The sequence below is a fragment of the Micromesistius poutassou genome (genome assembly GCF_964030765.1).
Source record: "Micromesistius poutassou genome assembly, chromosome: 16".
Classification (NCBI taxonomy): Eukaryota; Metazoa; Chordata; class Actinopteri; order Gadiformes; family Gadidae; genus Micromesistius; species Micromesistius poutassou.
Window position 1 is genome coordinate 1,368,838 of NC_140286.1, and position 25,329 is coordinate 1,394,166.

General features: G+C 44.4%; 4 protein-coding genes across 7 annotated transcripts; 1 reads left to right on the plus strand and 3 right to left on the minus strand.

Moving 5' to 3' along the window:
- Window positions 1–505: 505 nt before the first annotated feature.
- Window positions 506–9,809, minus strand: fzr1a (fizzy/cell division cycle 20 related 1a). Its single transcript, XM_084481187.1, has 14 exons — window positions 9,657–9,809; window positions 8,944–9,011; window positions 8,233–8,361; window positions 7,812–7,878; window positions 7,475–7,605; window positions 7,268–7,353; window positions 6,966–7,149; window positions 6,756–6,821; window positions 5,849–5,951; window positions 4,047–4,231; window positions 3,318–3,551; window positions 2,255–2,359; window positions 2,071–2,163; window positions 506–1,931 (listed from the first exon to the last, which is right to left on the minus strand). The coding sequence occupies exons 2-14, from the start codon at window positions 9,007–9,009 to the stop codon at window positions 1,890–1,892; spliced, it is 1,491 nt and encodes a 496-aa protein (XP_084337313.1). The 5' UTR covers window positions 9,010–9,011; window positions 9,657–9,809; the 3' UTR covers window positions 506–1,889.
- Window positions 9,810–10,420: 611 nt separating this feature from the next.
- On the minus strand, window positions 10,421–13,871 carry plekhj1 (pleckstrin homology domain containing, family J member 1). Its single transcript, XM_084481043.1, has 6 exons — window positions 13,568–13,871; window positions 12,712–12,779; window positions 12,499–12,565; window positions 12,106–12,196; window positions 11,664–11,727; window positions 10,421–11,435 (listed from the first exon to the last, which is right to left on the minus strand). Exons 1-6 carry the CDS (start codon window positions 13,659–13,661, stop codon window positions 11,343–11,345), a joined length of 477 nt encoding a protein of 158 aa, XP_084337169.1. The 5' UTR covers window positions 13,662–13,871; the 3' UTR covers window positions 10,421–11,342.
- Window positions 13,872–14,137: 266 nt separating this feature from the next.
- sf3a2 (splicing factor 3a, subunit 2) lies at window positions 14,138–17,124 on the plus strand. 2 transcript variants are annotated; one of them, XM_084481604.1, is made up of 8 exons: window positions 14,138–14,182; window positions 14,600–14,881; window positions 15,031–15,077; window positions 15,175–15,284; window positions 15,387–15,436; window positions 15,567–15,707; window positions 16,297–16,365; window positions 16,532–17,124. In XM_084481604.1, the coding sequence occupies exons 2-8, from the start codon at window positions 14,684–14,686 to the stop codon at window positions 16,814–16,816; spliced, it is 900 nt and encodes a 299-aa protein (XP_084337730.1). In that variant the 5' UTR covers window positions 14,138–14,182; window positions 14,600–14,683; the 3' UTR covers window positions 16,817–17,124. The 2 variants fall into 2 exon arrangements, with proteins under 2 accessions (XP_084337730.1, XP_084337731.1); XM_084481605.1 differs by having other exon boundaries at window positions 14,603–14,881.
- Window positions 17,125–17,483: 359 nt separating this feature from the next.
- LOC311360453 (uncharacterized protein) lies at window positions 17,484–19,857 on the minus strand. 3 transcript variants are annotated; one of them, XM_084480531.1, is made up of 7 exons: window positions 19,773–19,857; window positions 19,153–19,295; window positions 18,955–18,983; window positions 18,772–18,853; window positions 18,508–18,630; window positions 18,288–18,373; window positions 17,484–18,060 (listed from the first exon to the last, which is right to left on the minus strand). In XM_084480531.1, exons 2-7 carry the CDS (start codon window positions 19,244–19,246, stop codon window positions 17,755–17,757), a joined length of 720 nt encoding a protein of 239 aa, XP_084336657.1. In that variant the 5' UTR covers window positions 19,247–19,295; window positions 19,773–19,857; the 3' UTR covers window positions 17,484–17,754. The 3 variants fall into 3 exon arrangements, with proteins under 3 accessions (XP_084336657.1, XP_084336655.1, XP_084336656.1); XM_084480529.1 differs by having other exon boundaries at window positions 18,288–18,376; XM_084480530.1 differs by having other exon boundaries at window positions 18,288–18,376; window positions 19,153–19,248; window positions 19,773–19,822.
- Window positions 19,858–25,329: the final 5,472 nt, after the last annotated feature.

The following is a 25,329-nucleotide window of genomic DNA, read 5'->3' on the forward strand; positions in this document are numbered from 1 at the left end:
GCATGTCGGCCTATGTACAGAAGACGGTGGTTCAGCGCGGCTGAAGAGAGCAGTGTAGAGGTATTCACGTAGTGCAGTACAAGTAATTAGCCTCTCGGGATCAGCAAGGGGTGGGTAACTTGTCAGAGACGAGAAAAATTAATCATGTATAGGAGCCCATAATGATTAGGGACTTGATGGAAGGAATTCTCTTACTATCGGAGGAGAGCTGTTTGGTGAGATTACATACGTATGCAGTGAAATTGTACTTCTACCAAGAGTCACTCACTGGCATCTGCTTGGGTTTTTTAACCCATCAGTTATTCAAAGCGGCGGTCCTGTTTTGCATTCAGCATTATTTGTATAAGGTTTAAGCATAAGGGAGAACATATTTGCAATTGGTTCAAAGATCGTTCACTAGAATTAATCAGAACAAGAAGTACATGTTCAAAACATCAAGATATTTCGACAATGTGCTTTCACAATTGACCCAATAAAAACACCATACAATGCTACAATATATGATTATTTATTAAACTCAGTACAGAAATATTTTTTAGTTTCACTTTAACATTCCTTGGGCATTCCAAGATCACAGCAATGTTCTGTTGTCCGGGAAACGAAAGAATGTGCACAAGGTTTAGGACTGAAACGGCCATCTGTGGGTTTTACGGCAGATTAAAGACAAAGTAAAACCAAACATGCCACTGCTTTACAACTTACTGTCAACGACGATGCGCGGAAAACAAAGTGTTCATTTAAAATAACAGCTCACCAAAGTCAACATCCAAAAATGAAAAATAAAAGTCCAACAACGCATGCTTCTTACTTAATTTTTTTTTTTTTAAGAAATAGAATGACTGGGCGTCTGGTTTCAACTTCTTTCACTTCTCCTCATTATTAAGAGGAAGAAGCACCATGGCCTAAAATTATTGTTTTGTCCTTTAAAAAAACAACAACACAAAAACACTGTCCCATACCACGACGTTACCTAGAACCAAATTTTTTTATTTCCTGACATTACAACTCAGTTGCATGCCATCAACAAGCTGAATGACAATCATATACAGCATATGTTTGCCTACAGTATTTATGATTTAAGATTAAGATTGATGACGGTTAAAGATTCTTTCTCTAATAACCCATTCAGTGGCTATGCAATATGGGGTGAATGAGCCAATTTGTTTACATGCATTTCAGCCAAAAAAAAAAAAAAAAAAGTCCTGTCCTGTTTTGCTTTACATCATGCATATCAAAATATATTTTTTTGTTAGCTTATGTTAACAAAAAAATATCTAAAAAAGATTATAGAATGAGACACATTATTGTATTTTAGTAGAATGTAATTGATTGAAAAAGTTGACTTTCTCCCCCCGCGCCCCCCCCCCCCTCCCATCATGTTGAAGCAGATTCAAGCAAAACACTATATAGACCATTTCAAACAAAACTAATTCGTAATTACACACGCTGTCAACAGCCTGGCAAAAGAACATTAGTAAGACTATACGTAAAACCAAAAAACGGAAACGCAAATAAATAAACATGTATAATAAAGACAAACTTAATATTTGGCAAGTATGCACAAAGTTGGTTTGTAAACAAAGCAGGATCACGGATTGGTTGTGTTGGGGGTGGGGGGGGAGGGGCTTGCGGGAGGCAGTGATGTGACGTCATCCTTAAAGGGGAGAGGGAAGAGCTAAGTGTGGCCCCCGTGGCCCTCTCAAAGAAACACCGCTCGCCCTCCGTGTATAAACATTGCTTTATCCAGAACTTGGCCCGGCCAATCTTCACGAGCATTTAGATAGTCAACTTTGACCCCCCACCCACCCCCCCACCCCACTGAAAGCATGCACATGAGCCACCTCTCGCCCTCCCTTCCTCTCCGGCGGGAGCGCTCCTTATGATGTTCATTACCGGATCCTGGTGAACAGGTTCAGTACCGACACAGACTCCTGGAGCACAGGGTTGGAGGGAGGGGGGGGGGGAAACACTTAGCAACAGTTGACGCCAACAACAACAACAACAACAACAACGACGAGCTCAGCGGAGCACAAAAAGGAAAACGGTGCAGGAGACAGAGCGGTGGTTTACCTTCGTTGACCTCATCTTGCTGAAGACGTTCCAGAACCTGAGCGTCTCGTCTCCGGCGCCGGTCACGATGGCTTCCCCGTCGGGGGACATGGCCTAAGAATGACCCGCGTTAGAATACTCTCCGGGGGGGGGGGCAGGGGACATATGGTTGTGCAGTCTCACACACACACACACACACACTTACCAAGTAGAGTACTCTGTACGAGTGTCCTGTGAGTTTGGCTACTTGGGTGAGGGAGGGGTACTTCCACACCAGGATCTGGTTCTGGGAGTAGCCGTGCGTGCTCACCTGCAGGGAGGACGTCGCGTCACGTCAATCAACTGTTTTATGTATCGCTTGAAGACAGGAGGCAAGAATGAAGAACACGGCAAAAAAAAAAAAAAAAGGTTCCTAGACAATGCTGTCCATGTGTACCGTGGAAAGCCAGAGTTCTCGCGAGAGCCAGATTTTAATGTGCTCAGCGAGTCACTCTGAGAACGAGCAATATACTCGCTTCCCGATTCCCCTGGATCCCAACATTAACCAATCACGTCGGTGTATCTGATATAGGCGGTGCCAAAAGCGTTGCTGTTTTACCGACCGGATACGGCAAGAGTCTTATCTATTGGATAGCTCCGCTGGTCTGGATACGTCACCCCTTGTGTTCTTCTGATTGGTCGTAGTGTTACCCAATTGCGTGCAGTGATATTTTCAAACGCATGCTTGGTGCTGCCCCTCGAGTCGGGCCGTTTTCATCACTCGTTGCCAGACCCTACAGCTTTCGAGATGTGGGTCTGGATTTCCAGGCTAGTCCATATGCTGAATATAAACTACATTTTAGGAAAAATACATAATAAAAAAGAAAAGGGGCAAAGTTAACTAACTGCAGTCAGCTGCCCTCCTTGTTCTTACTGTACTGCTTTTAATGACACACTAACTGCGTTCACACTCTATACGTCCGTCGACGGATCTCATTGACTTTGCATGGGGGGGGGGGGGGGCGCTCTCGAAATGCATCGCGGGTCCCGTCCGTTCCGTCGGCTCCGTGGCCTTGCGTCAAAAAGTTGAGAAACGTTTCAACTTTTCAGTTGAAAAAGGCAGTGACGGATCCCGGCCGGCCAATCGGATCCCGTCGCCGATGCGACGAGACACCGCCCTGCGTCATCCGTCGACGGACGTGTACAGTGTGAACGCGGGCATACGGTGGCCTGTCTTCACCCCCACCACCACCACCACCACCAACCACCCGCCCCCGTCCTATACTCACCAGCTCGTTGGTGTGCTTGGACCAGGCCAGGTTGCACACCTGGGAGCCCGTGTCGGTGCACTGCAGCGGCTGGCCCGTCAGCGTGTTCCAGAAGCGGATGCAGCGGTCGGCCGTGCCGCCGCCCGAGGCCAGCAGGCCGTGCTGGTGCGGGGACCAGGCGATGGCCTTCACCGCCGCCAGGTGCTCCGTGTACTGCTGCACCGGCAGCACGCTGGAGTGGTTCCACACCAGCAGCTGCGCGCGCGCACACGCACACGCACACACACACACACAGACACACACACACAGAGGGGGGGGGGGATAACCATCAGTGTCAGTGATAAAGTCAACCACACGCTGGTTGCTTGGGGTGAATTCCAACTCTTTGAATCAGGACAGTCAATTATTTAGACAAAGAAAGGCGTCCCCCTGTGGTGGGTTCTGCTGGGGGGGGGGGGGGGGGGGGGGGGGGGGGCTCGGCTAGCTATGAGCATCTACAGGCTAGGGGCTGGTTTGGTTTGACTGGGAGAGGGGAATAGGAGTAATAATAATAATAATAATAATACTATTATACTGCTCTTCGTCATCTTGTGCCTTTTTAGTTCCCTTTACTAAACGGACCCTACTGTTATTGCGACGCTATTAGACCCTGGTGTTAGCGTTGACTCCGTAAACACAGTATATTTATTAACGGATAGTTTCCATTCCTGCGTTGTATGAACACAGTGTGTTGGGGGGGGGGGGGGGCACCTTGTTGTCGTTGCCCCCGGACGCCAGCAGCTGGTGGTCCGTGCTCCACTTGAGGCCGCACACCTCCTGCCGGTGGCCCTGCAGCCGGCGCTCCGACTGGAGGGGCGGGGCCCGGATGTCCCGCTGCAGGATGACCCGGTCGCGGCTGCCCGACGAGAGCTGGTCGGCGTTCCACGCCAGGGCGCCTGGAGGGCAGACGCAGCCACGGTGATGTACAGGAACACACACGCACACAAACACACACACACATCCACGGTGATGTACAGGAACACACACACAATCACATACACAAACACAGCCACGGTGATGTACAGGAACACACACACGCATACACACACACACACACACAAACACATCCATAATGATGTACAGGAACACACACACGCATACACACACACACACACACACAAACACATCCATAATGATGTACAGGAACACACACACAATCACATACACATCCACGGTGATGTACAGGAACACACACGCACACAATCATATACACAACACATCCACGATGATGTACAGGAACGCACACACACACACACACACACACACACACACACACACACACACACACACACACACACACACACACACACACACACACACACGGTGATGTACAGGAACACACACGCACACAATCACATCCACGGTGATGTACAGGAACACACACGCACACACACACACACACACAATCACATACACAAACACATCCATAATGATGTACAGGAACACACACACACACACACACACACAATCACATACACAAACACATCCATAATGATGTACAGGAACACACACGCACAATCACATACACAAACACATCCATAATGATGTACAGGAACACACACGCACACTATCACATACACAAACACATCCACGGTGATGTACAGGAACACACACGCACAATCACATACACATCCACATTCACGATGATGTACAGGAACACACACACGCACAATCACATACACAAACACATCCACGATGATGTACAGGAACACACACACACATACACAAACACATCCACATCCACTATGATGTACAGGAAAACACACGCACGACCACATACACGCACGCACAGAATCACCATTCACCCCCTTTACTACCGTTTGTTATTCTAGTTCGTTCATACTGTAGCTATTACCTCTATAGCACTTACAGATCTCAAACAGCCAACGATGGATACAAGAGGAATACTTGTGATTTATATAAATGAATGTGAATCATGAAACACATGAGGGGGTCGCCGCTCCCATGACGACGACATCAAGGAGGGTAAATGTCAATCATGCTAGGCAACAGCCAGCTCGTGGGGAGCAGTAAGGGCTCGGTGGCCTTGCTCAGGGACACCTCCACACTTGGCTAGGAGGAGCCGGAATCTAATTAGCTCTGCTCTACCGCCTGAGCCCCGGCAGTCACCAGGGAGGAACGATTAAATCGCGTTCAAATCGAAACGCCGATGTAATAGAACGCGATATGCAAATCGCAAAGGCTGCGATTCTAATTGATTTATTTATTTTTTTCTGGTTTTTTTTGTGATTTGTTAAAGTTGACTGACTGGAGATCAGTAAGATTTATATTTATTTTTCTTTTACAATTCAATAGTTAAATGAAGATGTTATAATATCAATTCATCTCAACACATCGGCCTGGCCTAAAGGAAAGAGCAGTTTATATGTATGACTGCTTCCAGTGTTGTGGTGGTCATACTAAAGAATGACTTCGAACATTTCCCCAAATCGTTAATAAATAACGAACCAAACTAGCTCGGCTCTACCTCCTGGGCCCCGGCAGTCACTCACCGACTCTGGCCGTGTGGCCCTCCAGCACCGAGAGCTTCTTCCCGGCCGCCGCGTCCCAGATCTGGACGTAGCCCTTGTGCGTGCCCACCGCCACCAGGTTACCCTGAAACACACATCAGGGTCAGCGTCAGCGTCAACTAGGGACCCACCCACATGGATGTTTTGGGGCCGATGCCGATACCGATTTTTTTTTTAATCAGCCTTAGCCGATGACCGATAACGGGCTGCCGATTTTCTTGCGCCGATATTTGGAGCCGATGCTGCTTTTGCTCCCTCAATTGACATCATAGAAATGACACAATGATGGCAACGAATGTTACAAGTCTCAATTTAAAATAGGAACATTTAGTGAACTGTCTGTAAATCATGCAGGGGAAGAAAAAAAATAATAATCGACCGACGGTAAAAAAAAAAAACGCAAACATCGGCCGATATATCGGTCGATCACTAGTGTCAATACAACACACGGCTCCTGCCCCGCTGCACTCCACTCCCCAGGCCACACCACACAGACGTGCGTGGGATAAATGGGATTTGTGACGCACTCGCAATCACAATGTACAAGGACGTTTGGCAAGAGAATGCAGCAATCTTTTCACGGAGGTATTGACATTATGCACCATAGTCACGACAATAACTTGACTGGGTTGGTACAATAAAACCCTGCATTTGATAAGCATAATGACCCATTGCCCTTAATGGATCAATTGAACAAATATGGAAACAATGCCATTCGGCATAGTCAGCATGTGGAACATCACACACACACACACACACACACACACACACACACACACACACACACACACACACACACACACACACACACACACACACACACACACACACAGTGTTGTGTTTTTTTTTCTTCTTTCTTTCCTCTCACAAAATGTAAAGCAATGCTCACCCTTTCTGACCAGCCTACGGACGTCACAGAGTCTCCCTCCACAGACAGGTCGCACAGACGAGTCACCTGCAGGACACAGGAGGCACACAATTAAAACACTGACAACCAGGAAGCATAACAAGGAACAATAACAAGGAAGCACGTCGTCTGCCCATTGGCTCAACAGTCTGTGGTCGCTTCAAAGCGTCTCGCGAAGGGGGCCGACCGCACCTGGCTGGTGCAGGCGCTCCAGAGGTAGACGCAGGTGCCCAGGCCCACGCTGAGCACGTTGAGGGACGACCAGTCCACCAGGTTCAGGTAGAAGTCGTCCTGCAGCTCCGGGGCGTCCAGGACTTTGAAGGGGATCTTGGAGATCTTTCGGGTGGGTTTCCTCGGCGACCGAAGAAGTTTCTGGCTGCAAGACGGAGGTTATGGATTTGTTTTTTTTAAAAGTCGTCCGATTTTAAAGTGATGAATATTTCTTTGGGCGGATAATGAAGGCTTTTGGAGACGAATGAATGGAAAGCGAGTACCTGTTGCTGCTGACAGGGGACAGAGAGTACGGCGACACGGCGTTGCCATCCTCCTCTGGGAGAGCCCGCTTGGCACTGACGGAGTACTACGACGTGAAACACAAACAGGGTCGTTAGAGGAGCGCCAGGAGAACGACACACACACACACACACCGCCCCCGCTCCTCGATACAGGACACCCAGCCACCGAGCTTCAAGTCCACCTACACTAAAAAGGCTTCTCTTGACGGGGGTGGAGGTCTGCAGGCGCCGGTCCTCCGACTGGGGGTCCTGGACCTTGTCTATGCCGGCTCCCAGCAGCTCGTTCTTTAGCAGCGCCGAGTACGCCAGCCCATCGGCTACACGCGACCGGACAGACAAAAAGGAGGAAAACGGATTACTTGATAATGAAATTAAAAAAGAAAAAAAAACGGATGTAACCCTCAGTTCAATCCCACCAGGCCACAATCGTCCACAATTTGTTGTGGACGATTGTGGCCCTGGAGTTAAATACACAAGGGGTGGAAAGAAATGAGATTTGAAGGAAAATTAACGGATGAAATACCTTTGTTATTATTGTCTGTTGTGCCGTCTTTGGTCTTTCTGTTCTGATTGTGCGACTTCTCGATTTCCTAGTAAAAGAAAAGTGTGCAAGTGCTCAGACTATTGTTTTTGTACAAGAAACACACATACAGAAGAAGCATAGATAGAGGATCTCCGAATGTATGGACCAATCATGCATAAATAATATTGTTGTTATTAAACACAAACCACTAGCCCCGGGGGTGGAATGTTATATGTGAAATGATTCATCATTTCTTTTATTCTTTTTTTTTATTATTTTTTACTAAAATTGCGACAAATTGTTCCAACTTGAGTCGGAAAAAACTATATTAAGATGGGGTGAAATACTATAACCATGATTCAAACTCATGATTGATACTCAATACGTGGTCAAACACAGACGACAGGGGAATGAGACTCACGTTGATGCGATGGAAGTTAACACTCCAGTTGGCCCCTGCCCGGGAGGGAATGAAGCGGTCTCCGTGCTTACTAGGGGAAGACAGGGGCGAGTTGGTTGGCGTCAGCGCTCGTACTCCAGCGATGGCTTTCTGCGCGGCGCAGGAGAGAGAGAGAGAGAGAGAGAGAGAGAGAGAGAGAGAGAGAGAGAGAGAGAGAGAGAGAGAGAGAGAGAGAGAGAGAGAGAGAACCATTAAGACAAAGAGCCACATGACAGTGAGTTACTAAGGAGCTAGAAGCTACAACTCTTGTGAGCGGTTTACATTACATTACTATTACCGATACGTTAACATTGTATCAATGACTGATAATGTGTACACACCAGACAAGAGCAAAAGTGGCCTAACACATCTTGCTTTTAATGTGTGGAGACATGGCACACCCTTTTAACCCACCCTAATTCCATTCTGAGTCAAGAATAACTTTTAGGTGGAGCTATTATCAATTGAATGCTAAGAAAACCTCCCTGAATCAATCAAGCAAATCACAAGTATTATCATTTTGAACATGTCAGTTTATACATATAGAGTGCCATTCAAGTAGACTAGATCATTCGATGTATAGGCTTGATAGACCAGACCTTATAAATATCAATAATCTTAGCAAAATAACAATGACAATTGTGCCTTTAAAATAGTACGGTTGAGTACATGAGATTATACATCTTAACTTACAACAGGGCTTGCATTTTCCTGGATGTTGATCTGTCTGAGCAGCCTACTTTCGTAGTCCTGGTCCATGACTAAAGAAAAAAGTAAACACGTTTTGTATATCATCCACGAAAGGGTATAAACAAGACCCACTGGCAACCGGTTTGAACCAACTCCAGACATGATGTTGACATGTACTCGTATACAAAGAGTACAAAGAAAGGAGCCATTACCCGCAGACAGGGATATTACGCGAATTGTGAAAACAGCCCAGTCTACACTGCAATTCCGAGGCGTAATCTGCTGATTTTTAAAGTATGCACGTATCCCGTAAAAAACATTAACTCAGACTAAAAAAAAACACTGGTGCGTTGTGAAGGCATCACGAAGGTGTGACTGGTCGCCACCACGGATGCTTTTGGACCTTTTTCGATTAACCCCACGTAACTGTTAACAGCTACACCATTATGTCGATGGTGGTACAAAACACAATCGTACGCTAAACGTAAAACACTCATAGGTCTAACACAGAGAGGAATCACCCCCCGTGTCAAATGGACCCAACAACGACGACATATGGGGAGACTGAGAAAAAAAGGACAGAAGGCTCCACCAGCTGAATAAACACATAAACTACTGTACCGTTAGCTAACAGGGAGCTAATGCTAACGACCTAGCGAATGCCTTGAGAGAACAATGTTCGTCCACACTGTTTTCGTACGGGGGGGAATACGTACCGTCCACCGTGTGCCTCGCCGTCGAAGGACTGCTAAAACAATCAACCCCGGACGGTCGTGTTTCTTTTTTAATGAGATGCTTGATTTCAAATGTGTACTTTTCAAACGGAGTAAACAAAATACAAATTTTTTTTTCGGAACATCAATTGCAGCTCCGCCGCTAAGAACCATGGGAGATACGTGACGTCACGATTTTTAAACCACATCGAGCGTTGCTAAGGAAACGTGTGTTTTAGGATCACGCTCCTCGGGACGGGTCGTCGTGACTGTCGTTCTTTATTTACATAATTACATAAAAGGTTCGTTTTATTGGCATAACTAACAGCGTCAATCATTATTATTAAATTAGGCACATATCCCAGTGGCTGTTAATGGCTGATATACAGATTAAATAATAAAAAAAAGTACTTCTAAAGACAAAGAAAGTATTACCATACAGAACATCCATTGGGTCTTAGGATATATATTTGTCAGCCTGTAGGGCTACTGCCTAAAAAAAAAACCTCCTTTGAGAGGTTCTGTATCATTCCATAGTAAAGGTATGGTACGACCCATAATCCCAAACAGCTGGCAGTGTGAATGGGATAAGTGGGGCAGATATTATTAGCAGTATGACATTCAAGCTGGCATATGCATTCTGTCACCACGAGAGAGTAATTTAAATTGGTGACAGCATCACTGACAATAATAAGAAATTTCCAGATTCATATTTTGCTTCTTAATGTAACACAACACATTTCCCATGGATAGATTTATTAGAAAAAAATAGATTCTATAGATTCATTGGAAAAAGTGAATTTACTGAATGACAATCAAATAAAAGACAGATTAAACATAGCCCATGTGCAAAGACTTTAAGAATAAATCCCTAGATCATATATTAGCTCTAGATTGATTAAAAAAAGCATTGTTCTCGAACAATGGTAATAATAGCAAGTTACAACAGTATACAGAGCAATTTAAGTAATTCACTAAATAACTGTCAAGAGATTTATCAGTGTTATTCTCAAATGTGATGGTGATGGTTAAAAACCTTTTCACAATGGACAACCTCTAATTCATAAGGAACTCAAATGTGTGGCTCATGTCTTCAGTTAAGAGGAATTATCCAAAACAGGTTATGGTAAATGTGCATTGCCAAAGATTTTCCAATAAGAAAAACATGTTCAGTCTCTAAATCCCTTAAACGCTCGGCCAATGCTACAATTACACCACAGGGTTAGCAAGTCAAGACACACAACCTCAACTTGTAAGTACATACATACCAGAAGTTTGAATAATCACATTATCGTAGAATACAGCAAGAGACCATCCTAGTACTAACAAAAGTAAAAGTATTTACAGTGCAGGCAAATCTATCAGCAAAGAAAGGCAATGTGTGAAATGTAGGAGGGATAAACCAACTCCAAACTCCCAGAAATATAAATGTTGTTTTTTTCTCCCACTATGAGTATTCAATGAAAACATATTTCCACCCTCATTTTGTACTTGTTTCCGTGGTTTAGGAAGGATACACATTTAAAAACAACTAAGACACTGGTGAAATATCATCTAAGGTATGTAGGAAAATACCATTATTTGAAAACATGAATGACCAATGGAATGAAGACAAACATCTACTATCTTACATCTGAAATACAGCAGAGGATAGAGACAGAGGGGCAGACATGGCCATCTGTCGCGTGGCTACATGGACGAGGTTTCTTTAGGCGTTAGCTGCAGTCCACTGTTGACCTGGAAACGGGTTTCATCTGAAATGCCGTACTGTTCCAAGGGGTCCTGAGTGGCCATACACAGGGGGTTAGGAAGCACATAAAGACAAGGAAAGGGCACAGTTACCGATTGTTGAAGCATTAGAATCTGTGAATTAATTTTGTCGTCATTGTTTCCTGAGATGTGATCAGGGTAAGCATGGGGCCAACACTGAATGTGTCGAAGGGTCGATTCACGCTGAAGCCACTCTAATGTGGTGTAATGTGGTGTAACATCCCCTATGAAGTATCTCACCTTGCCAGTCAGTCTATGGATTTCAGTCCGATAGAATATAAGGTTCTTCCTCATGAACTCATAACTGTGCGTAAAAGAAATGATATGAAGGAGAGATGTTAGAAAATGTGTATTCAATTATTTGCATTTAAAATTCACAGTCAAACCACAGGTCAACATATAATGAGGTGATTAGCATCATGCATTTCTTGGGCCAAGGTAGAGTTACATGCACGAATGTTATGCTCCTTTGAGCATATAACTAAAGTGTATGGAAATATTATAATTTCAATACATTTAATATTGAGGAAAGAGACAATGTAATTGGAGTTTATCAAGCAATTGTGTTTGTTGTAATTTGTCAATAGAGCAAAAACAACATCATAAACAACATAAACAAAATCCAAGCGAACAAAATAGAGTTACATACACGTGACAGTATAGATATCGAGATACGCGTTACCTGGCTTTAATGATGGCGTCTATCCATTCCCCACATTGTTCTTCAGAGTCACACTCAAACATGTACCTTTTCTCTGTCTCGTCTAAAAACGCTGCAACCAAACATAAACCTCAATGTTAACACATAAAACAACACCCAATTGACATGTTTGTGATCAAATATAGGTGCCGTGAAAACTCCAATTTTTTTGCTGTATTCTCTACAGATTAATGCAAAAAAAACACTACGCCTTTAAACTGTTGATTATTACATCAATTACCAGCAAAATCATATTCAGAGTATAAGTGTTCAAGAGAAAAATAAACACAGTTGCTATGAATAAATTTGCACAGTATAACATAATAATTAGTGTTATTATTAATGACTAAAGAATATACTTTAAAGGTGACATACCAATAGAGAAGACATGACTAGACTCTCTTTCTACCCGGCACTGTTCGAGCAGCAAAGCACCAATGGGCTGAGAAATGTATGATACAGGGTACAAATCAATTGAGGTATGGTCATCACTGTAATTTAATTATAGTGACGTAAGTGCTACATGCCAGCTATACATGGAAAGCTAAGAGTAATGTAAGAAAGTATTGCTTGTTATCAGGGTCTCACCTCCTCTTCATCTGTCCGGAAATAGAAAAGAAAGTTGACCACCAGTTTCACCAACCTCTTCTTCACAACTGTAGGAAGGGGAAGATGACGATATACTATTGTCACAAAAGTGATATGAGTGAAATAAAAAAGTGTGCTTAAGTGCCCTCAAGGGTGGTGAAAACGAGAGGTAGTGCCTTATTGGCTGCCCTTTACACGTGCAAAAAATTATTGGGTGCCCTCTAGGTTACCCCTTTGCACAACAAATTATGATTATGTGCCCTCTAGAGCAAGATAATTCGATAATGTGCCTTAATGAGTGCCCTTCTAGTGCCTTCTGCCCGTCTGGTGCCTCCATGGTTGAAAAAGTGTTGCTTAAGTGCCCTCTGGAGTGGTGAAAACGAGAGGAAGTGCCTTATTGGCTTCCCTTTACACATGCAAAAAATTATTGAGTACCCTTTAGGGTGACCCTCCATACAATCAATTATGATGATGTGCCCTCTAGAGCAAGAGTTTAAAGTCACAATTCTGACTTTAATCTCAGAAGTCTGAGAATAACGTCAGAACTCATTTTTTTTCTTATGTGTGGCCCTAATCCTCTTCCGTATAATCTTAATAAGGATGAGGACTATTACATCATACATGATGCATCGTAGCTTTTTGCGCGCTGGTGGGGACCCCATGTTGTGCAGAATGTGCCCTTTTTATTTCCGCCACTGTTTGACACAATCAATGCTATAGCACACTGATGATGATGATGATAAATACCGTATGCATATTCTATTCATATTCAAATCGCTCTTCACAATTGGAAATTGTATAACGGAGTAACATGCGGAAGTCCAATAACAAGGATGTGGATTCTCGAGAACATTACCATCTCCTTTCTTGGGTCCTTTCATGCCCAGCTCAGCAGCCCTTTCTGAAGGTTGACGGCTCAGTGACACGAGTTCTTTCTCGTTGAAACGCATAACGACTCCCAGGTGGGTGACAGCAGGTAAACTGAGCGGCTGCGATTATTGGCGGAATGTTTTTTGTTATTGCTATCACCTACTGCGGTTTTCTGCTCCACTAGCTTAAATGTGGAAATGTGGTCGATTGTTGCTGGTCATTTTGTGCAAAAGAACAACGCCGTAATAATCCAAAAGCTCCATCAACCACTGTGGCCACTTTCACCTCCTCAGTCGCCCCTCATTACGAGGAGGAAATAGGATAGCAGGGTAGTACGGCAGGTATTAGGGGACAAACATGGTGGACATAAGTTTACATCCACATTCTTTCTTTTTTTCCCCTCCATTTGAGCATATAACTAAAATGTTAAGAAATGTTATACTTGAATAGGTTTAATATTGAGTAAACAGTCGTTTTTATTCGAGTTTAGGAAGCGGTTGTGTTGTGTCGTAGCTCTTTGTCAATAAAGATATTCAAAATCCCACGCATGCGTGTTGAGAACCCATTCAATCTTTAGCGGCGTGAGCACAACGTCGAGCTGGTAAGTGTATTTAAGAGAGAAAATACATGATTAATGTACATATGTTACCATTTTTTTTATATATATGAAGGTTACATTTTGGAATATATTTATATATATGTGCGTTTTGGAATTCAGATTTTCTACGTCCCAGTTACGAAAACTGAAAATAACAATGCTAACGTCCATTAGCTTGCCACCACTTCAACATAGCTTCTTACTGTAAGCTAACAAGTCCTCCTGCAACCACTAACATTACTGTCCTCACTGGAATTATATGATTATATGATATAATGTTGAGTTAGTAGGTTATAGACACTGAAACAAATACTTCAGAGAGGATCCTTTACGTGGAGATCATTCCACGCTGGATACCATATCATTTGCCGAAAGTGTTGTTCAACTTTGAGAAGTAAACTACTTTTTTTTTTAACTCAGCAGGGGCTTGGCTGGGGTCTCTACAGTGTTTACTTTGCCGACTGTGCTTTTTGAGTACTTGGAGTATTTGAGAAGCCTGCAAAGATGGATTTCCAGCACCGAGCTGGGGGTAAAACGGGCAGTGGGGGGGTCGCCTCCACCTCTGAAAGCAACCGAGATAGGCGAGAACGGCTGCGCCAGTTGGCTCTGGAGACCATTGACATCAACAAAGATCCATATTTTATGAAAAATCACTTGGGCTCATACGAGTGCAAACTTTGTCTAACTCTTCACAATAATGAGGTAAGAATGCAGACTCAAACTCATTGTGTACCCAAAGCTTTTGTTTCCTTTATTTACTTATTTTTATATATATATATATATATATATACATGCACTCACACATACACAAAATAACATATAACCTTCTATTCCATTCCATCTTTTTACAGGGCAGCTACTTAGCTCACACTCAAGGAAAGAAACATCAGACCAACTTGTAAGTACTCCTTTACACCAGCCCAGCCCAATCTTCTGTCGTAGTTCTTTCCTGATCTTACAGCTGTATGTTTACATCCGTTATGTCTGGCTTACAGGGCAAGGAGGGCGGCAAAGGAGGCCAAAGAAGCTCCTGCTCAGCCCGCTCCGGAGAAGGTGAAAGTTGAGGTTAAGAAGTTTGTAAAGATTGGACGACCTGGATACAAAGGTAGGCTGCCGGTTTGGTTTAAAGCTGAAGTTGATTTGTAAATTGTTGATTGTAAATGTAAGTGTACTAATATATGACCAATGTGTTTTTAATGATCAATAGTCACCAAACAGAGGGATCCAGAGAGTGCTCAGCAGTCCTTGCTCTTCCAGGTCGGTTTTTATCTATAATTAATTTTCAGACTCAAACATTTGAAGGTCTGAATCCTGTATTGTGTACAGTTATTAGATTGGATCGTACAACATCGAAGCTGAACACTGTTTTCTCCTGCTGTCTGCGCAGATCGACTACCCCGAGATAGCGGAAGGAATCGGACCCAGACATCGCTTCATGTCTGCTTATGAACAGAGAATCGAGCCGCCAGATCGCCGCTGGCAATACCTCCTCCTTGCTGCAGAGCCGTATGAAACCATCGCCTTCAAGGTAAACTCAGAGCAGAATGACATTCAAGAGCTTATCTTACCTCACAGTGAAACCAATTATTGCACTTCGGAACGTAGGAGCGATGTCATTTGATTCCTCACAATTTGATTGGAGATATTGGCAGAACATGGTAGCGTTTGTATTAGTCCATTAAAGACTTCATATAAGTCGGATCATTTTATTGGTTTTAAAGTGCTGGGGTTTAATTTTAAGAGCTGTTATTTGAATGTAAAGTTGTTCAAAACAGAATAGTCATCGGTCTGCTATTAATGAGTGATATGAGCTTTTATAATAGGTTCTGAGTTGAATGTGCCTTCATCTGTATGAGCCATTTTAGATTTCTGGCCATTCCAGGCTAATTTCTGACGTGGTTCTCTTCTGCTCTGGCTTTACACCTCGATCAATCTAACCTACAGCAGCTTTAATTGTTAAGTAAGGAAGTTAACATTGTCAAAAGTGTGTCAGCTGTAAGGCACTTTGTTGATTGCTTTCAATGAAAAAAATGGATTTGAATAATTTAGCGTGGAAGTGAGCCAACATTGCCGTGTTTTCTATCTACTTTTTTTTTGACTAATCTCCCTGTAATTAGGTTCCCAGCAGAGAAATTGATAAGGCAGAGAACCGCTTCTGGACCCATTGGAACAAAGAAACCAAACAGGTGCCAATAAGCATTTTGAATTAAGAAACTATGATCTGCCTTTTTACGTGACAAAAAAAAAAAGTATTGAACTCGTGAAACTCGACGCATTTAAAAATAATTCTAATTTCAGGAACATAAACCTGACTCCTTCTCCGTCTGTCTTGTGTTTTTTTTCTCCTTCCAGTTCTTCTTACAATTCCACTTCAAAATGGAGAAGTCCATCTCCCAGTCCAGCGGACCGGTGCCTCCGGCGAACATCAAACGGCCCCCACCGCTGATGAGCGGCATGGGCCCTCGTCCGCCCAACGAGCCCATGCCGCCGCCGCCGCCGGGGGGGATGCCTCATCCTCCTCTCCCCCCCGGCGCTCCAGGCGGTCCCCAAATGCCCCCACAGATGCCCCCTCAGATGCCCATGCCTCCCATGCCCATGAGGCCCCCCCCACCGGACGGCCTCTCCATGGCTAACTGACGGAGCTGTTGTTGCCGGGTTCGGATCGTGATTCCCCCCTCCCCCCCCTCCCTCGTTTGCCGTTGCCATTCCCTGCTGTCTCGGTTCTGAGGTTTGTTGCCTCATTGGAGAAATTTGAGTTCTTATGATTTCTGTTCTTCTGTAGATTACATTCAAGCTCTGCCAGCTTTGTGGGAGAACTCTGTGACGGTAATGTGATGGCGACAGTACCAATGTTTTTGTCTGACTGTGGCCGCTCTGGTTTAAGGGCCAGCCCTTTCGATTGAACATGCTTTTTAATATCTTGTTTTTGTAATTAAATATTTTAAAACAAAGTGTAGCTGTTGTGTTGCATCATTTGGTAGACAGGTAAACTTCAACAAATACATTCCCGTTGCCTTTACATTTAATATTAAGATCTGCTCCTTGGGATTTTTTTTTCTATTTTTCTAAAGTCTATTGGTAAATGACCGGAATATCTGAGTTTGATCAAATACTTGTATAGTGGTAGCGTATGAGAAATCAGATACTCTCATCTATCAACCAGGCTCTCCTTTAGATATCTAGACCTGCCATGTAAAAACGTGGTTTTGTGTTATGATATAATGCAAGAAATGTAATGTCATGTACTACACTTTTTTCATTGGAAGAGTCAGAATATATAAATCACAAACGGAGTACTCACAAAACATTGCTTTATTTCAATTTCTAAGTGTAAAATCATATTCCAGATTGTTATCCTATTATCTTGGCATCAGACAGCTTTATTTGTGGCAGCCTTTTAAAAGATTTTGAGCACCAGCATGATACTCAAAATCAATGGGTTCCTGTGGAGCCCAAGATGTTGGCAAAAATACTCTTAATGGCAAAATAACAATGCCAAGTATCGATTTCATGTTAAACCTTGTGGACTTTAGTCTTCTTTCTTCACCCGGCTTTTGCTCTTAACAGGTGCGTCCTCATCCTTCTCTCCCACCCTCCTCGGTCTTCTTGGGGCTGCTATTTGTCTCCTTTAACTTGTTCTTGGCGTCGACTTCCTCTGAGTCATCTCTTGTCCTCTTTCTTCTCCTGTCCTTTAATTTGTTTTCCCTTGGTTTCATGAGATTTTCTAGCAGTGGTCTGTTCCTGTGGCTTCTTGAAATTTTGTATGCCGCTCTTCTCTTTGACCTCCCTCTATTGATTTTGACGCTTTCCTCATCTTCATCGTCTTCATCTGCCAAGTCTGGCACCCACCAAAACACGACTTCCCATAGAGACGCCTGAGGCTGGGTCGGAGGGGATCGGAGGGAAAAAGTTTCAACACCAGTATTTCAATATTGTTATTTGCTGTAGAAATTATAAGTTCAGCTGAGAGTCCAATTATCTATCCATAGTCGCTGAAGAGATTGACTGCTTTATCATTATATATATAAAAATAAAAAAATATATATATAATGGATACTGACATATCATTACAGACGAATGGTTAAACCAGATCATTTAATGTTCTCACCTCTGATATCTCGGTGTGTTTCAAAGCACCCAAGTGCCCCGTAAGTCCAAACTCCTCGTCGTGCGTTGTGCGATGCCCACCCAAAGCTTCTGTTAGAAACCAATCACATCAATCCCAAGCACTGTCCCATGAAGGCCCTGGGATCCAGCCGTAACATTTACATTAGTGAGACTAAACCTTTTCAGGTATAGTTTGATTGTTCACTCGCCATGCAGCTTACGGAGCCCAGAGGAGAGCAGCAGTATCATGACGGCCACGAACAGGCAGCGGTTCAGCGTGATGCACTCAAACGGCGTGTCTGTCTGGGTCAGGTTGTGGGTGGATGTTGACTTACGAAGAGGAGCTGAAGGAGAGAGAGAGAGAGAGACACACACACACACACACACACACAAAACAAAAAGAGGTGAAAGTGTTTTATGAATAATTTCAGGGATGCAGGGGCGGGTTATGGAGGCTGAGGAGACCAAAGGAAGGCAGGACTCACGGGATCGAGGGGCGCTGGGGTCCCGGGGATGAGGTCGGGGGACGGGCTGCGGTTGATGTTGCAGAAGTGCAGCGGCGCTCTGCTGAAAGGAGGTATTTGGTGTGCTGAGAAAAGTGTTTGCTTTTCTCTAACATGAATGAAAGGCCATATTTGTAACTGAAGGTTGATAGTCCGTTGACTAACCTCTTGCATTCTTCTGGAGGGATACATTTCTAAAAAAGAAATACATTTAAACAATTTAAACCAACCAATGAGCTGTTGCAGTTATTGTGTGTGTGTGTGTGTGTGTGTGTGTGTGTGTGTGTGTGTGTGTGTGTGTGTCTGCAGTCTGTGTCTGTCTGTGTGTGGAGAGAGAGAGAGATTAAAAAGTGAAAGAATCACCTGGTCTGCGAATATGCCGTACTGGTTTCAGTGGTGGGGTCTCAGGTCCTGATGGTCCTATCTCGGTCTCAGGTGACCCATATCTGTTCTCCATTCCTTATCGGAGAGGAGGGGCGGTAGGGCAACGTGGCCGGGGTCTAAATCTGTCCATAATTACCCATTTAGATTGTTCAATTTACAATTGCTGAATATGACTTATTTAATTAACAGATCTTTCCATATAACTCAAATTTGTTCATGTGTCACCAACAGAAAGTGTTGTCGTGTCCTGCTCACATCAACGCATAGTTTTGTACCAAACAAAACCGGTATTCAATTATGCAATAAGAAAGATTAAAACGTGCAATACTACAATGATCAAAGAACCAGCATACTATTAAAATCCAGTAAAACCAGCAACAATTGTTGCTGGTCATTCGACGCCATATCCGATGACATTCGATGGGACTTGAGCTAATGTTGCACAGGCCTATAAATAGATGGAAAAACGCTATGGTTGGAACTGCAGCACAGTGCATAGGGCAGGCTACATCTATTGTTAGAGCCGCGACAAAGGCTTTCAATTATCATAACGCAGCATATAACTGTCAGTTAGGACAGAGAACGAGTAGCCTACTTACCCGGTTCTTCATCAGGGGTCGCTCATGACTTGTCTGGAAGACCCTTGTCTATCAGCCAGCAGCAGCCCAATTGGACGGCTATAAGTCATTCTCTCTGAATGGCCTGATAGCCAAGCACAGGTGGTGGAGGATGAGAAAAAAACAAAAGCACCGCGTGTCATTCACAGGATTTCACAGAGGCACCGTTGGCATGTGTTTCACGGCTTTACGACGACAGGGCTCAGAGGAGGTTGTATAGGGGAGGGGTGCAACTTAAACTGGCGTTATAAGTTATAAGCTTGTTTAAAATGTAGCTTTGTATCCTGATATTTCTCACTGGACAGAAAAAGATTACTATTGCAGTTTTTTTTTTATTAACTACGTAACTACCTAATGTGGAAGATAGAGCATGCACTCAACTGTTGACATGCGTGACATTGTCAGAGGGCAGATTATTTTATGTTTTATTCTAGAGATGGCCACTAGAGGGCGCCACTGTCAAGAATATCAGCGAGCAGATCACCCTTGTGTATCGATAGATCAACAGGCCGGTGTTGCTTTGACTGCAACTCAAAAAAAATCCTGTAAGCATTAGGGTACTACTCAAGAAGCATGTATTATTTATACACCTGGTCGAGAACAAGATAACGGCTATACGGATGTGAGTTGGGTTCAATTCTGTATAGCAAGCTGCGTAATATAGCTGCGTATTTTGACCTCAACGAAATGGTGACCTTGGCGTCAACACCCGGCCGGCCGCATGTCGGAAACATTCGCAGTAATCGACACGATCATTGAGAAATAGGCAGAGGTCCTCCTCGCACGTCATGATCTGAATTTAGGAACACAGTCAGCACCGCTCATGTCTCAAGGCAATGTATAAACAGACCGTGAACTCACAATTAGGATTAAGGATTTTGCTACAGTAGCTCAACGTCGGGGATGATGGGAGGCTGTTGGCTTTTTGAAGAGGGGCTTTAAATCCTGGTAAACAGGCTTAGCTGGTGGGAGATGGTGATGACTCATATATATTATGACACGTCATTTGTCTAAAAGGAGTCAAGTTTGTTTGTGTCTTAACTTTTCAAATGAATTGTTACGTAAACCTCACACTGTTGCACACTGGGCCTGCAGTGTGCAGTGGCAGATGTGTGAATGCCCTCTGTATATTGAACCACGTTGATTCCCCATTGTTTGTCCCATGCACTTTTTTGTAGGATACATTCACACAACTCCCACCGGAACAATTAATGCATCATTATTGAACTTAACCAGATGCACAAACTGACCCAATTGTTTGGTGCTGTGTGTATAAATGTCCACCTTTATCCTGTAGAATTTTGACTGTTTTGACTGAAAAATCTCTTGTCTTAATTTGCACCCCTGCTTTACCTGCCCAATGGACCAGTCCGTCTGCCATTGGCTGTCGGCCAGGGTCCTTCTTGGCCCCTGGTCCGTAGGACCTGCTATCATGACCATATGAAATGCATCTGTACTTCCAGTTATCACCGGATGTATCTTTCCAAATCCAAATGGAGCCACTCATACACAAAACAAATGCCCTCGTAAATATATACTTTCCAGAAAGTTCCTTGGTGTGAGGTATGCTAAAGCCACCGTTCCTAGTGGTTATGCTAGGTTAAGTAAACACCACTGCGAGTTTCAGGCCACAGCAAGACGTGAGGAAGCACTCAAGGACAAGGTGACCACAGCAGTGTCTTTAAAAAGAAAATAAAGAATATAAAGCTACCAAGCCTGTGGCTGGAGAGCTGTGATTTAGACAATGTCCTTGTCCTCCTTCGGTCCTTATATAACGGGGGGGGGGGGGGGGGGTTACTCAGAGGACATGGGGGGACTGTCCAGCAGCACCCAGTGGATATTGCTTGGTGGCCTCCATCGGCGTGGAGCACGGTGGAGCGTGAAACACCATTAGCTGCTCTTTACAGGCCCGGGTGTTCTCCTTTCACAGGAACACACTGTAAAACGACAACGAGATCCAGTGTTTGGTGTACAAGGGAAGCCGAGGGAACGCGTGTTCGGAGGAAGATTGACGCATGTCTTGGAAAAAAGGTGGCGTTATTTTTACAGACTTTGAGTCTTTCTTCCTGCGTTGCTTTAATGCGTAACCCTGATTTTCTTTTTTTAAATCTTTCTGCCGTCGGGCGGTGGCAGGGGAGCGTTTTTGACCTTGTTTGTAAAATGTTTAATTAACACAGCGGGAGGGGATAGTGGGACAGGGAGGGACATCTTAACGGTAGTCTTTGCGGGCGTGGATGGCTTTTCCTACACAGTTATGGGCCTTTAATGAATAAAAAAAAAAAAGTCTATTGAATAGTTTTTCAGGGCAAATAGACGTAGACCTATATATTTTGCCCATCTCGTATCAAGATACCAAGGTCCATTTTATTCACAGACTAACAGATGTGTCAGAGCAGTCCCAGGTAAGCCGAGCTCTGTGAGGGATGGCTGGACATCCAGTTTGGGATGACGAGAGGATGCTGTGGGGTCGGAAAATGACAATAGGAGCGACAAGTTCTCCTTTCATCAAGCTCTTGTGTCAGATAATCTTCTGTGAAGTATTTAAATACAGAGTTCAGCCAACTGAATATACTACAAAGTAGATCTCTTTGGTTTGTTAGTCAGTCCGAGTCCCTCAGCATGCTAATTGTTATTCATAATGTTGATAAATCTACATTTTTCATTGAGGAGACGCAGGGGAGGCACTCATGATGTACATAATCAGTTTTAAATTGTTATGCCAGGGACACACCCCTCACTTGAGAGGGAACATGCAGATTTATTCTCATATACCGTTATTTTGCAGACATGCCCATCGAATAAGTTTATATATATATATATAAAGGTAAATCTTAAGTTTGACAAGTTGTTACATTCCTAGCAGATTGTGTCAGTTTACATTATATATGAGTGGTGAGAAAACTAAATGCAGCACAGCAGAGTTATGAATATGAATGAGTTCTACATATTAACATAAAACACGTTATTTCCCTGACCCTGCTTGTTCCAGGTCAAGGCCGTAGAGGGGAATCAGCCAGGGTGACATACCCGGCCATCATCAGGTGTCACACGCACACACACACGCACACACACACACACGCGCACACACACACACACAGACACACACACACATGTTTAAATTAACATTTTGATTACAAGGCTCTTTATCTGAGGGTCATGTTGATCTATTGGTTGGTCAACACACCATTAGTGGGTGAAGGGTAGTATAGCCGGCATGGGTTCAACTCCCATTCAAACAGTACCGGGTTCGATCCCCAAATGTCCCAACCCTGACCTGCTTCTTAAAGTCATGTTTAGGAAGTCACGGTAAGTTAACTCTGGATACAGGAGATAATAGCAGATAAATAGCTAAATCACATGCAGAACTTTGCATGGAACAACCCCCAGAAAGTCTGACAATAGTCAGAACTGATTTCATATGATGTCTTTTCCTCAATGCTAGAGGACCTAAATCATGTATTCTGTCCCTGTGTTAAAAAAACATTTCCTATGAAATCCCAAAACTGTCTTTAGTTTGATAAGTTAGCACTTTGTTTTTATTTGTAAATAAATGTAAATAACTGAATGTATGTTTGTTCGATGCCGCTTTCTCGGGGGCCCCCTTGAAAAATTGATTTTAACCTACCTGGTTACTACCTGGTTCAATAAAGGTTTAATTAAAAAACAGAACTAAATCATACCATCACACCAACACAAAAATGTGAGTGACGAATCCACCGCCACCACCAACAGTTAAACCATCGCACCCGCGTCTCCCGACCGGACCTAGCCACACATTACAGGCTCATCGCATCGCGAAGAACAGAAACCGCTTAGAGGATCCCAACAACTGACAACGCCTGGAGAATCCAATCACGTCGGCCCTGTTTGCCGACCGCCTTCTCCGCCCAAACCTCTGAACTGAAACCTCCCCGTCCTCTCTGCGCCGCGCTGGGACTTTCTCCCTTTCTCTGCATAGCCTTTGATCTCCCGGAGACCGCTAAATGTAACCGACGTGACCACAAGTGCTAGCCCTACCATTGTCTGCCAAGGGGGGGGGGGGGGTGTGAGGTTACTCTGTGTATTTCTGGAGGGGGGGGGCGGGGAGGCAATTCAAACACCGCCACCACAGAGGTGCAGGTGATGACTCAAGGAGTCAAGAGGGAGCGGAAGAGAGAGAGAGAGAGACTTAGAAAGAGAGCAGGGAGACACAGAGAGAGAGAGAGAGAGCAAACAACAGAGTTGTACGCATGGTGTTCTGTGTGACCATGGCGTCCGCCTGCGCTCAGCGGTGCATCGAGACGGTGCCGTTGGATCACAGCAAACGGCCAACGTTAAGGAGAGGAGGAAAGAGGAGAATTGGGTAGCAGAATATGACTCGATGGATCGTAAGATTTTCATCATCCTCAGGCCTCTTTGCGTTAACTTCAGTCGATCCTCGCTTTGCGGGGCTCAGCCCTCGCGCCTTTGTTGGCGCGAGGGACGGCGTAATGGACCGGAGAGACGCAGGATGGACGGACGGCCAGATGTAGGAAATTGCCCTCAAAAACAATGAGAGCCCTTGTTGGCTCAGTTCGCTCAATTTGCCCTTTGTGGTTTTTGTTTCATTTACATAAGCTTCTTGTCGGGCAGAGACCAGATAGGCCTCGCAGTTCTGGAATATTCTGAGGATGTGGATTATTGTACATTAATGGATGATGTAATTGTAATCTTTAGGCTCTCCCTTTTTCTTTATTTTCGCTCTCTCTCTCTCTCTCTCTCTCTCTCTCTCTCTCTCTCTCTCTCTCAGGCATTGTGTCTCTGGGCTGTGTTTTATTGATGGGAGTAATTTGCCCTGAGATTGTAGTGCGCTCTCTTGGGTGCTATGTGTATTAATTACCATCTATTCATCTGCGGCTGCTGCTGCTGCTGCAGCCCTCTCCAGTGCGCTCCAGAGCGATGGTTCCAGGCCATCGCTTCACAGCAGCTGTCACGGCCCCGCAGCTCAGAGACGAGGGGTGGGTGTCTGTCTGTAGCAGAGAGAGAGACGAGGGTTCCAGAGGGCCTCGTCTGCCCGGTCAATCTGTCTCTCTGGCGCCGCCGCCGGTGTGATTTAAAGCTACTACTTCAGTGGTCCCACGATGACATCCTGACATTTGAGGGGAAGCAGAGAAAAACAGATAAGTAATAAGCACTTTTTCGGGGGTGAGCTTTGCAGGAGTGGTTGCCCGTGCGCTGCGCGCATGCACGTAGCAGATGACCACACGTGCACCGCTGCATGCATACGCACACACACACACACACACACACATGTTGTACGCTTGCACTGCTGCATACACACACATGCACACAGACGCACATGTATGTATTACACATGTATTCATACATATGCACACACACACACACTCACACGCACACAGGCACACACACACACGCATGCACACACACACACACACACACACACACACACACAACACACAGAAACATAAATACACAAAGGCTCACACACCCAGGCACAGGCTCACACGGCACACTGAAATGCATGTGCGTGCGTAAGCCAAAGCCTGGTGGGTATTTTTAC